The sequence below is a fragment of the Galeopterus variegatus genome, unplaced genomic scaffold (genome assembly GCF_000696425.1).
Source record: "Galeopterus variegatus unplaced genomic scaffold, G_variegatus-3.0.2 Scaffold4674, whole genome shotgun sequence".
In the NCBI taxonomy this organism is placed as follows: Eukaryota; Metazoa; Chordata; class Mammalia; order Dermoptera; family Cynocephalidae; genus Galeopterus; species Galeopterus variegatus.
In genome coordinates this window covers 108,299-120,114 of record NW_007730785.1, presented here as the reverse complement: position 1 = coordinate 120,114, position 11,816 = coordinate 108,299, and the positions used below count along the sequence as shown (strand labels likewise).

At 53.3% G+C, this 11,816-nt stretch overlaps 2 protein-coding genes across 4 annotated transcripts in view; both read right to left on the bottom strand.

Moving 5' to 3' along the window:
* The window catches only part of NUMBL (numb homolog (Drosophila)-like), a 25,989-nt gene extending 25,807 nt beyond the window's left edge, over positions 1 to 182 (bottom strand). The window contains exon 1 of one of the 2 annotated variants that reach the window (XM_008588109.1): positions 48 to 182. In XM_008588109.1, the coding sequence (XP_008586331.1) occupies positions 48 to 71 (24 nt within the window). In that variant the 5' untranslated portion in view covers positions 72 to 182. The remainder of the gene's footprint in view (positions 1 to 47) is intronic. The other variant, XM_008588108.1, reaches the window with a different exon arrangement.
* Positions 183 to 1,099: 917 nt separating this feature from the next.
* The window catches only part of ADCK4 (aarF domain containing kinase 4), an 18,977-nt gene continuing 8,260 nt past the window's right edge, over positions 1,100 to 11,816 (bottom strand). For both annotated transcript variants that reach the window (XM_008588106.1, XM_008588107.1), the window contains 6 exons: positions 11,210 to 11,303; positions 8,503 to 8,644; positions 8,277 to 8,384; positions 5,503 to 5,568; positions 2,518 to 2,604; positions 1,100 to 1,939 (listed from right to left, as the gene is read on the bottom strand). In XM_008588106.1, the coding sequence (XP_008586328.1) occupies positions 1,637 to 1,939; positions 2,518 to 2,604; positions 5,503 to 5,568; positions 8,277 to 8,384; positions 8,503 to 8,644; positions 11,210 to 11,303 (800 nt within the window). In that variant the 3' untranslated portion in view covers positions 1,100 to 1,636. The remainder of the gene's footprint in view (positions 1,940 to 2,517; positions 2,605 to 5,502; positions 5,569 to 8,276; positions 8,385 to 8,502; positions 8,645 to 11,209; positions 11,304 to 11,816) is intronic.

Genomic DNA, 11,816 nt, shown 5'->3' with positions numbered 1-11,816 from the left:
CAGCGCCGCCCCCCCCGACCCGAGCCCCCGTCTCCCGCCCTTCTCACGCTGGCCGCCGTGCTGCGGGACATCCAGGGCCCGGGCGCCCCCGCCTCCCGCGGCCCCGGCTGGGCCCGGCTCCCCGAGTGGGCTGCTGCTGTGGCGGCGGCGGTAGCTCGGTCTGACGCGGGCCGGGGGATGGTGCGGGATGCACGCGCGCGAGCCTGCTCCGCTCCCCGGAGGATTCCGTTCCGGGGGCGGGGGAACATCCCTGCTGCCTGTGCTCCCCGCCCCAGCCCCGCCCATTGGCCCTCCGCCTGCTGTATATGCAGAACAACCCCGCCTCGTTCCGGCGACTCCAGGGCCCAAGCCCCGCCCCCGTCACCCGGCCACGCCCACATGCAGACATGACTCCGCCCTCTCCGGTGCGGCCACCGCCCCGCCACGCCCATTGGTCAGTCACTGGCTGAGCATGCACAGGAGCTTCGCAGGAGTCCTACACCCAGGTCCATTCAGGCGTGGGCTTCCTTCCCCTCCATGACCCCTGACCTCAGGTCCCTTCCAGTTCCGCATCCAAAAGCGTTGCTTCGGAGGCGCCTAGCCGCCCCACATCCTCAGACCTTCCCGTTAACCCCACGGTTCTCCCAGCCCGGCGGGGGGCGGGCAGAAACGGTGACGAGGCACTTTTGGCAAGGAAGAGGAAGGGGAATGAACAGACCCCGGCGTCCTGGTGGGCGATCGATTGGCTTTGGGGGCGGGGGCGCCGGGCTGGGACCAGGGCGCGGTTCTGGCCGCCGCTTCCCCCACCCTGTCCTGTGGGTTTGGCAAAGCAGCTGGCAGGGGCATTAGGGCCCATTAGCAAAGGGAAGACCGAAAAGGCTAGGAGGCCGAAAGGCGGGGTGTGTTTGTCGGGGGGGTGGGGGGCTTCTCAGCTGCCACAGCCTTTCAAGCAGGTGGTCAGCACGTGGGGGTGCGGGAGGAGGAAAGGGAGAAGGAGGTTCCCGGCAACAGATGGCTCAGGCAGGGTGGGGGCTTTCAGACAAGGGGGGGCTGGCCATCTGCACCTGGAGGCTGCTGCGAACCCCTCTCCCCGCCCCCAGCGCAGAAAAAAGAGCTGGGGGAAGGGGAGGACCACTTTTATTCGGACTGAAGGTTGGACACCCCCACCCTTCCAACACACACAGAGGCTGGAACCCAGGAGAAGGCAGCTGGTGGAGAAGTGAGGGAGGCAAAGGTGAAGGCTGCCTCCACCAACTATCACCTCTCCCCTTTCACCGGAGACCTGAGGCAGAAGTGAAGGGCTCCCCCTCGGGATGAGTCTGGATCTCCATGAGGGCATGCAGTGAGGCGGAGGGCTCCCACAAATGTTGGCAGAAATAAGTTAACTGACTCCCTAGCTCAGAGTTCCTGGATGCCCACTTTGGAGTGGGGAGGAGTGGGATACAGGGTGTGAAGTTGGCATTCCCCAGCCCCAGAGTTCCTGAGCTCCTGAGCCAAGGAGGGGAGCTGGGCAAGACTGAGAAGCCTAAGGGGGCTCCCCAGACCTGGAGCAGAGGGGGAAGGGAGAGGAGGTGCCATAGCAGAAAATGGTCTGTACTAGGGCAGGAATCCCCAGATGGAGGCTGTCACGAGGGGTCTGCCTGGAGGTCCCCTCTGGTCAGGAGGCTTCTGGCAGTGGCTGCGCCTGGCGACTGGCCCAGTAATGGTGGTAGGTATCCTGGAAGAGGTCCCGGCAGGCGATGTGGGCGCGGAGGCGGGTGCAGGCCAGGAAAGCCCCTGCCAGCTTGCGGTGCAGGGCATAGGTCTCCTCGGGTGGTGGGCGCAGCCGGTGCTGCAGCAGCACCGGGATGAGGCCCTGTATACGGTGGGCAGTATCCCCTGCCCCAAAGTCATAGAGGCCCTGGGTGGCAAATGGCTCACCCAGGATCATCACTGCCTCCACGTGGGCATCAGAGAATGCCTAGGGGTGGGGACAGCAGATGCACTCAGTATGGACATCGAGCCCCCACCCCACTTCACCCAGGAGAGACAAGCAACCCTCAGCACCCTCCAGAGTCTCAAGTATAAACTCAAGCCCCCAACAATAAGCAGTCTCCACTCCTTCCAGAGCCTCTAGAAGACAAGCAGCCTCCTATTTCCCTCCAAATAAGTAGCCCCTCACTTCCTCTCAGAGCCTCCTACTAACAAGTTGCCCTATATTCTCTCTAGAACAGATAAGGAGACTCCTTTCCCCTAACCCCCATTACCCACTGGCAGCCTCCGCCCCCTCTGGAATAGTTAAATGGCCCCATTTCCACAGGGTTACTGAGTAGTCAAGTTGCCTGCATCCCCCCACTCCTCCTCAGAGCCCCCCAGTATAGATAAGCATCCCTCCTGGAGTTCCCCGCACCCCCAATATAGGCATACAGCATCCACTCTCCTCAGCAGAGACAAGCCCCATCCTCGCACTCCTCCAGACTCCCTCAGTAGAGATAAGCAGCTCCCCACTTACCCCCACCCAATAGGCACCAGCCCTCTAATCTCCCAGTGTCTCCCAACCTTGGTTTCAAAGCCTGTGAGGAATTTGAGGTCTCGGGATTTCTCCAGGACCCGGTCTCTGTCTCTATCAGATGCAGCCTTCACCACCTGGGGAGATGGATGTGGGGCAGGGGGAGAAAAGACGAGCAGGGTTCAAGGGGGGCTTCTGCAGAAAAGGAGCTAGAAGGTAGCTAGAAGCCTGGCCCTTTCCCCTATCCACCTCTATTCTCATCTACTTTGGCCTTCCCTGTCACCTGGAAACTTCTTCCCCATTCTGTCCCTGTCTGTGACTACCTCAAGACTGTTCCAGAGCCTGGGGGATGGAGGTAGTCAGGGGCTCTGCCCTCCTGGCTGGGAATGCACAGCCTGACTAGTATCTACCAAGTGAAATGGCACAGAGGAAAGTAAATGTCAAGGCTGCACATGGATCCAAACACTTAACTGGACAAGGACATGACCGCAACCAAAACTGCATCCCAGGTTGCCAGGGGGCCATCTCTATGTCTCCTGCACTGGACTTTGAGCCCCATGACAGCAGAGGTCCCAGTTAGGTTTAGTCACATGTGGCACAGGGTCTGGCACTTAGGAGGCCCTTGGTGAACCTTGGTTTAGCAAATTAGCTAGCACCTCTCCAGCCATAAGCTCACACAGGGAGGGCAGGAGTTATGGGCACGGACAGGTACTGGGCTGGAGGCAGCCTGCTTGGGCTCAATCCCAGTGCTGCCACTTGCTAGCTGAGAGAGACTCTGGGCAGATTGCTTTGCCTCCTGGGCTTCTACTTTCTCATCTGTGAAATGGGGATGATTGAAGTATGTTCCTCATGGGTTTGTTGTGAGGATTAAAAAGGCAATCCCTGTGGAGTGCCTAGTACTGTGCCTACATTAGGACACACCATAGACATTCTGATCTACTATTATTATTAAGAGGTGGATATGAGGGTCCCTATTTCACAGAAGAGAAAACAAGCTCAGAGTGGGGAGTGGAACCTGGGTCAAACCCTTAGCCCCTGTGTCATCCTTTCTTGTGAAGAGGGGGAATACAGGATTAATCTGGCAGTTCTGTTCTGTCTTAGCTGCCCCTGCCTGAGCCTGTCTGGCCATCTGTCAGGCCCATGGTCCTCAGGGGCTGGTGTGACAGGGCTTTTTGAAACTGGAAAAGGCTGGGAGGGTCTTGTTAGGCAGGCCTGGGGGGATGGGAGTTTCGGTGGGGAGCAGGATGTCCCAACTACCCAGAGAGGCCTCAGCTTTGTGCCTCAAGTGGCCTACAAAGGGGTCGGGGGGGGAGAGCAGGGGGATAGTTACCAGGTCTTCTTTCCTGTCTCCATCTTAGGGGTGGCCCCACCAGTCCCCAGACCAGAGCCTTGGGCCTTGCCCTGGATACCTCCCTCCCCGACTTCAAGCCTGTTGCTCCCATGGATTGTCCACCAGGCATCTCTCCCAACTGCCCCCTCTGCCTCTCTCCACAGCCTCACTGGGTTCTCAGCCCCCACCCTCAGTCTTAGAGACCACTTGTTATTCAGAGGGAGTTTTAATTCTGATTATACCCCTCCCCTGCTCAAATCCTTTCCATGGCTCCCCAGGGCATCAGTGTAAAGTAAAAGCTGTGAAGAACCGAAGAACCGCCTCTCCGACCCAGAGTGGTTTGCATAGAGTCTCTGATCACTGGCTCCTGCTCCAGCCCCCACCTGCCCTCCCAGTCACACATGAACTTCTTTTTCATTTTACAGGGACTTACTACTCAAAGTGCGATCCCTGTTAGGTAGCACTGGCATTATTTGGGAGTGTGTTAGAAACGCATCTTCCACCTAACTCCAGACCAGAATCTGCACCTTAACAGGATCACTGGGGAGTCACATGGACGTTGAAGTCTGAGAAGCACTGCTGTACTGGGAATATCCCTTGTTGCCTCTTGGCCTTTGCAGATGCTGTCTATCTAGAATACTCTCCTAGTCTTTTCCTGATCGGTCCTCCTCATCCCTCAGTTCTCAACTCTGATACCTCCTCCTCCAGGAAACCCTCCCTGACTCCCCAGGCTGGGCCACACTCCTCCTCTGGGCTCACACAGTCCCCTGTGCTTCTCCCATTCCAGCCCTGACCACTCTGGGTCTTCACTGTCTGTCCCCAATGGACTATGAGCTCTGTGAAGGAGGGACCTGGGTTACTGTTGTGTCACTCTGTGCCCAGAGGAGGTGTCAGAGAATTTTGAATTGATGGCTAAATGATTAGAAGATCAAGGTCGAATTTCCAAACTCAACAAATTAATGAGATGATGTTCTCTGCAGCCAATGGGTGGGAGGGGTAGGTACAGAGAAGGTGAAGAAGCACTTCATGAGGATAAGCTGCCCAGGCTAGACACCAAGACCCTGGATGGGTGGGGTCTGGGGAAGTGACAAGATGGCCATTGTGGCCCTTTCTCTTAGGAGGGGGCTAGGCAGGAGTTGGGAGCACAAGCTCTGGACCCAGACTACCTGAGTTTGAATCCTAGGTCTGCTGTGATCTTGGGCAAGTGGCTTAACCTCTCTAAGCCCCAGTCACTTCATCTGTAAAATGGGGCTAAAAATGGGGACTGGCCCATTAGCTCAGTTGGTTAGAGCATGGTGCTGATAACACCAAGGTCCAAGGGCACTGTACTGGCCAGCAGCCAAAAGTAAACAACAACAAAAAATGGGGTAGGCTGGCCAGTTAGCTCAGTTGGTTAGAGTGTGGCTTTGTAACTCCAAGGTCAAGGGCTTGGTTCCTCATGCTGGCCAGCTGCCAAAAAAAAAAAAAAGTGGGGGCAGGGAGCCTAAAAATGGTTACTGAAGGGTTTAAATCAGTTAGTATACGTAAAGCTCTTAAAACAGTGCCTGACATAATATTAAGTGCTTGGTATTTGTTATCTGCTATTAATATTACTATTATTTATTATTCTTAATTCCAGATACTATATTTCTCCTTTTTACCCCTCTGCCTCAGTAACTGGCTTGAGCTTCAGCCCTTCAGAGGCCTCAGGGTCAGGGGGACTCACCTCGATGTAATGGTCTGTGAACTCTGTCCCAAATTCCCGGCTTGCACCAAAGTCCAGCAGAGTCACCTGGGAATGAGGAATGGGGAAAGGGATGCTGGGAGCCCATCAACACCCCCAGTTGTCTATCCGGGCAGCCAGGACCCATCTCTCCATCCCCATGACCCTCCCTGCTCCTGTCAGAGTCCCTGCCAGGCTGCTTCCCGGGGCTCCTGGCCTCCAGTCTCCACACTTCCAATCCACCCCCATGTGTTGGCTGAAGGGATCTGGCTTTTAATTTTACTTTTGGTCCTAATTGTTTATATAATAACAATTTTTAGGTACAGGAAAAAAAAAATCCAGGATCTAGTCTGAGCCCTTCGCTGAGCATCACGTGACAGTGTTACCAATGCAGGTGTAACCTGCCCTGCTCCTACCTCCCCCACATCCCCAGGGTCTTTTCTAGGCTCAACACTTTCCTTAAATTATTATTATTGTTAACTTATTTCCTGAAATTTCCATGCGTGTTTCTACATAGGCATATGCGTGCACCCGTAAACCTTAGTAATGGTTTGCATATTTTAAAACTTCACATAAATGGGATTTACTACAGTTATCCTGTAACTTGTGCTTTTTGCCCAACATGGTTTTGTGGTTTATCTCCATTGCTGTGTATAGCTCTAGCTCATTCATTTTTCATTGCTGTATAAGGACTGCACAATGAATATATCACAATGCATTTATCTGCTTGATGAACATTGCAGTTGTTTCTGGTTTTTGTGCTCAGTGAACACATGTGTAAGAGTTTCCCTAGGGCAGTGGAGTTCAAACAACCAAACACAACCCACAGTAAGGAATACCGTTCGGGCTGGCTGGTTAGCTCAGTTGGTTAGAGAGCGGTGTTGCAACACCAAGGTCAAGCAAGGGTTTGGATCCTCATACCAGTCAGCCACCAAAAAAATAAAAAAGAAAGAAAGAAAAGAAATACAGTTTATACTGAGTGCCAGTGCAAATGCACAGGTAAGTATAAACATCAAAGAAGAGTATCCCAAAATAAAATGAATCCCTCCCATCTGTGATACTTTGATAGTTTCTATTCTATTCCATTAAAACAAAAAACGCTATTGGAACACTATAAATCGATGGTAGGACGCATATCACCTCCCAGAGTTAGAAAAACACCTCCCTGGGGTATAAGCCTAGGAAGGGACGGACTTGGAGAGTATACGCATGCTGGGGGAAGTGGGGTGACAAGACGCAGTGGGGCCACATGATGCTCGGCGAAGGGCTCAGACGGGATCCCGAGGATGCTGGGGAGCTGCAGAAGGGATATCTTCGTCAGATTTGTGTTTGAGAAAGATCCCTCTGGGGACAAAATGGGGACCAACCACTTTGGAGAGCTACATGGCAACTTCTGGTAAAGGGGAAGATATGGCCACACATACTCAAAGTACGCAGCTCCAAACTCTCACCTCCAGGCCTTTGTATACCCTGCGCTCTCTGCCCAGAACTTGCCACCCTGCAATCTGGACGGCTGTCTCCTTTTCCTCTTTCTGGTCTCAGCTTTAATGGCATTTCCTTCAAGAAGTCTTCCTTGATCCTCACCCACCCCAGGTTGGGTCAGACACTTTCCCTGGGATCCCACAGCCCTCTGTGTTTCCCTAATCCCAGGCCCCATGCTCTGCCTGTGCCTTCCCATCCCACCCTGACCCCTCTGCCTGTGCCTCCCCATCCCATCCCTGCCCCCTCTGCCTCTGCCTCCCCATCCCATCCCGGACCCCTCTGCCTGGGCCTCCCCATCCCGGCCCTGACCCCTCTGCTTGTGCCTCCCCATCCCATCCCGGACCCCTCTGCCTGGGCCTCCCCATCCCGGCCCTGACCCCTCTGCTTGTGCCTCCCCATCCCATCCCGGACCCCTCTGCCTGGGCCTCCCCATCCCGGCCCTGACCCCTCTGCTTGTGCCTCCCCATCCCACCCTGACCCCTCTGCCTGTGCCTCCCCATCCCACCCTGACCCCTCTGCCTGTACCTCCCCATCCTATCCAGGATCCTTCTGCCTGGGCCTCTTCATCCAGGTCCTGACCCCTCTGGCCTATGCTTCCTCATCATGGTACTAACTACTCTAGGTCATCACTGCCTGGTGACAGGTCCCCCTCTGGACTGGGAACTCTGAGAAGGCAGGGATCATGGAAGTCTTGTCACTGCTGTCAAGAGGCAGAGAATGGGTGTGTGGTATGTTCTAAATGGATGACAGATGTGTTAGTGATGGCTTACTGCCTTCCAAAAGTTGTACTTCCTCCTCTGTACCGTCACATTGCCACTAGGAAACCACTGCCTAGCCAGGGACTCCATTTTCCAGTGTCCCTTGCATTTAGACAGGCTGTGTGACTAGTTCTCATTGATGGAATAGTAAAGGAAATTATGTGTCTCTTCTGGCCAAAGCAGGTAGGCAGGCGGTTACCTTCTCAACCTCTCTTTCCCTTCCACTGGAAGCAGAGCATTGTAAGTCCCTAGGGGATGCATGACCACTTATGTGTCTCTTCTGGCCAAAGCAGGTAGGCAGGCGGTTACCTTCTCAACCTCTCTTTCCCCTTCCACTGGAAGCAGAGCATTGTAAGTCCCTAGGGGATGCATGACCACAGAAACGAAGAAGCTTGGGTCCCTGAGTCACCACATGGAGAAGGGCCACCCCAGGCTGTTGTGTAGGTAATAAACTATTATGATGTTGAGCTACTGAAATATCAGGGAATATCTGTGAGAGCAGTTAGTGTACTCTGACACACATCACAAGGAACCAACCTGGTGGCTGGAGACGTCATACAGGAAGTTGGCCCAGTTGGGGTCTGTCTGCATGAATCGGAACTCAAACAGCTCCCGCAGACACAGCCTCAGGAGCTGGAAGCAAATCTGGGATTGGGAGAAGGAGGAACAGACTTCTCAGTGTGATCTGCCCTGTAGAGCCCTCACTGGCCTGGAGAGGGAGCCCTGGCCAGAGCCTCCCCTACTGTCCCAAGAGACCATATACCTGGTTCCGGATGTCCTGGCTTAGGCCCTGGCACTGGTCAAGGGGGACCCCTCCAGCCAGCTCCATACCCAGGACCCGTGTCGTACACAGCTCCTTAACCACGGCTGGCACCCGGAAGAAGGGATCATCTGCCAGCAGCTGCCTGGAGCAGGAAGGAGGGGAAGGAATAGGACTTTATGCTTCAGGCCTGTTGACCTAAAAGAATCTGTGGCTGAACATATAAAGCATAGGATTTATTAAGCCAATATAACGACTGTAACTGGGAAACACATAGGTCATGTCACCCTGGAAAATGCACTCCGAAGAGGGCCAGCATTTTATCATCACAAGAGGAGGGGGAATCAAAGGAGAAAGAGGGGGGATAGTCCTTTTCTAATCACATCATCAGTTTTTCTATTGGTTGTACAGGACGCATAGATTTGGGATCATTACTAGGTTACATAAGAGTTACAAGAAGTGTTCTAGGTTATCTTATGACTTTACAGTGCCATCATATCTGCCCCTAAGTAAAGTGGTCTTATGATAACATTTTCCAGGACAGGTGGACGTGACTGCTGACTTATCCCAGATCTCTCAAGGTACTATACTTTAGCTGGCCTGGTCAGAGCAGATTATTTTGCTATCAGGCCCCTCTGATACAGCTCCAGGTCGCTCCTTCTCCTCTGAAAAGTCCTCCATGAATGGTCTGTCTCCCCTTCTCTCCTGTTCTTGTTTTGCCTCTGTCTGCCCTGGGTGATGGCCAAGACCTGGCTGGACTGACATTTAACAAATTTCTCCATAGCTCCTACTCTGTACACACCCCTAAACTGGGTGCTGCTGGAGACCCAGTTATCATTTCCATAACCAAAAACCTTCTATGATCTCTGGTTGCTCCAAGATGAGCTCAATGTTTTTAGCTTGTGTATTACTTTTTTCATCAATTTATTAGTTAATTCATCCCTGAAATAGTCACTGACATAAAAATCTATGAGTCTATAGTGATACTCATTGGTCACTCCTTGGAGTCACTGCTCTGAACATTGGTAAATAAAGAGAAAGAATTTCTCTCTGTGTTGGTCCCTATGCTGGACGATGCTGGGGGACACAGCAGCAAATGAGCCAGTCCCTGGGCCTGCCCCCCTCTCCACCCCCCAGAGACCACACTCTAACCAACAAACAGACCAGTTACAGATGGAGATAAGTGTGTCAATGCAAGATGTGAAGGCAAAGAATATGAATGAAGCCTCTGGATAAGGACTTGTGGGATGGCTGGAGGAGAGGGAGCACAGGGCAGGGAGACAGGCAGGGGAATGATGTGGGTTTTATTCTAAGGGTGTTGAGAAATCCTGTGGGAGCAGGGGCAGATCCCACGCAGGAGTGCTCTGGCCTACCATCCCACTTTGCACCCTCCTCCTCAAGGTCCTGCTTTGGGGCTTGTGTTTTTGTCCTTGTTTATAAAATCTCTGATGTTTGAACTGCTCTGCATGAACTGCTCCTCAGCCAGGCCCTGTGTTGAGCACTGAATCAGCACAATTCCCTTTTGTCCTCACTCCCCCATGAGGAGGATACTTTCCTGGGGCCACTGTACAGATTCAGGCCACACAGCCTGTTAAGGGCTGTCTGGGGATTTGATCCCACATCTGTCTGAGTCCAGGGCTCATGCCCCTAACCACTGCATTCTACTGCCTTTTCTCTCACTCTCTGTCTACAGAGCTTGGCATGTTGTAGACCCACTATAAATGTGTGGGCCACACTGTAGAGGATCCCATTAAGGTGTCATTAATTGTTGTACATCATGATGCTTCCAAGAAATAAGCACATTGTTCCATGTAGCTGTAGTTCATTCATTTCCACTGCTATATAATATTCCACTGATAAATACAACATCATTTATTTATTTGCCCTGCTGGATAAATTTGATAGATTTGGGTTATTTCTAGTTTGGTCTATTGCAAACAATGCTGCTCTGAGCATTCTACAATAGTCTGATGGTGTACACTGGCATTAGTGTCCCTAGAGAATTTAGCAAGAAGGGCACCTGTTGGGTTGTAGCATATGTGAATATAAAGCCTTCCTCGGGCCAGCCCGGTGGCGCACTGGAGAGTGCGCCGCTTGGGAGTGCAGCGGTGCTCCCGCCGAGGGTTCGGATCCCATGTGGAGACTGGTTCCCGCTCACTGGCTGAGTGCGGTGCGGGCGCAACACCGAGGGTTGCGATCCCGTTGCCAGTCCCCGGTACGGGCGTGACACCAAGGGTTGCAATCCCGTTACCGGTCAGTAAAAAAGACAAAAAAGGAAAAATAAAATAAAATAAAATAAAGCCTTCCTTGATGATGTCAAAATGTTCTCCAAAACGCTTATATCAATTCCTCCTCCTGCCCGCAGTGTACGAGGGATGCCCTGAGGGCCAACTCTGATGCTGTCACACTGCTTAATCTTTGTCATCCAAGTGGGGGTAACAGTGTCTCATTGTGTAATTAAGTGCCTGTGTCAGACCACAGTGGAAATGTGTTCCATCTAACAGAGAAGAAAACTGACACAGAGAGAAGCGGCCCACCCAAGCTCACAGAGGATGCAAGGGGATAAATGAAGCAATGAATGAGTGGATGGATGGATGGGTGAACAAATAAATGAAAGGGAGAAAAAGAGTTTGCCCTCCCCACCCCCAGGCCCTGGCCGCTGGAGGCTGGGGGGCTTCCCACTCAGAGGTCTGCGGGGGGCTCAGCTAACCTGAAGTTTTGAGCACAAGCTGCCTCTCGAAGGTAATCACACTCCCAAGCCAGCTCCTGTTGCAAGGCCTGCAGGCTCTGCTCGGCAAACAGTCCTGAAAGGGACAGCATGTCAGTCAGGGAAGGCCACGGCTTGTCCTTCCACCTGAGCCCTCAGGCTCCCACTCATGAATGTCTTCTCATGCCAGTCACGTCTGTCTGTCTGTCTGTCTGCCTCTGGCTGTCGCTCACACCTTCTGCTCCAGGCATTTTACCTGTATGTCTGTTCTCATGTTCCTACTGTCCTTCACAGAACCAGTCTGTTCTGAAGTCTCTCCTGGGGTCTGTCTCTTTCACACACATGCACCCCAGTCCCTAGACAGCTCTTTCATAGTCACACATGCCACCTCTCTCTCTGTCGCTTTTTTTTTTTCCTTTTTGTCTTTTTTCGTGACCGGCAACGGATCGCAACCCTCAGTGTCGCGCCCGTACCGGACTGGGACCGGCCACGGGATTGCAACCCTCGGTGTTGCTCCCGCACCTCGCTCAGCCAGTGAGCGGGAACCGGTCTGTATGTGGGATCCAAACCCTCGGGCGGGAGCGCCGCCGCGCTTCCCAAGCGGCGCACT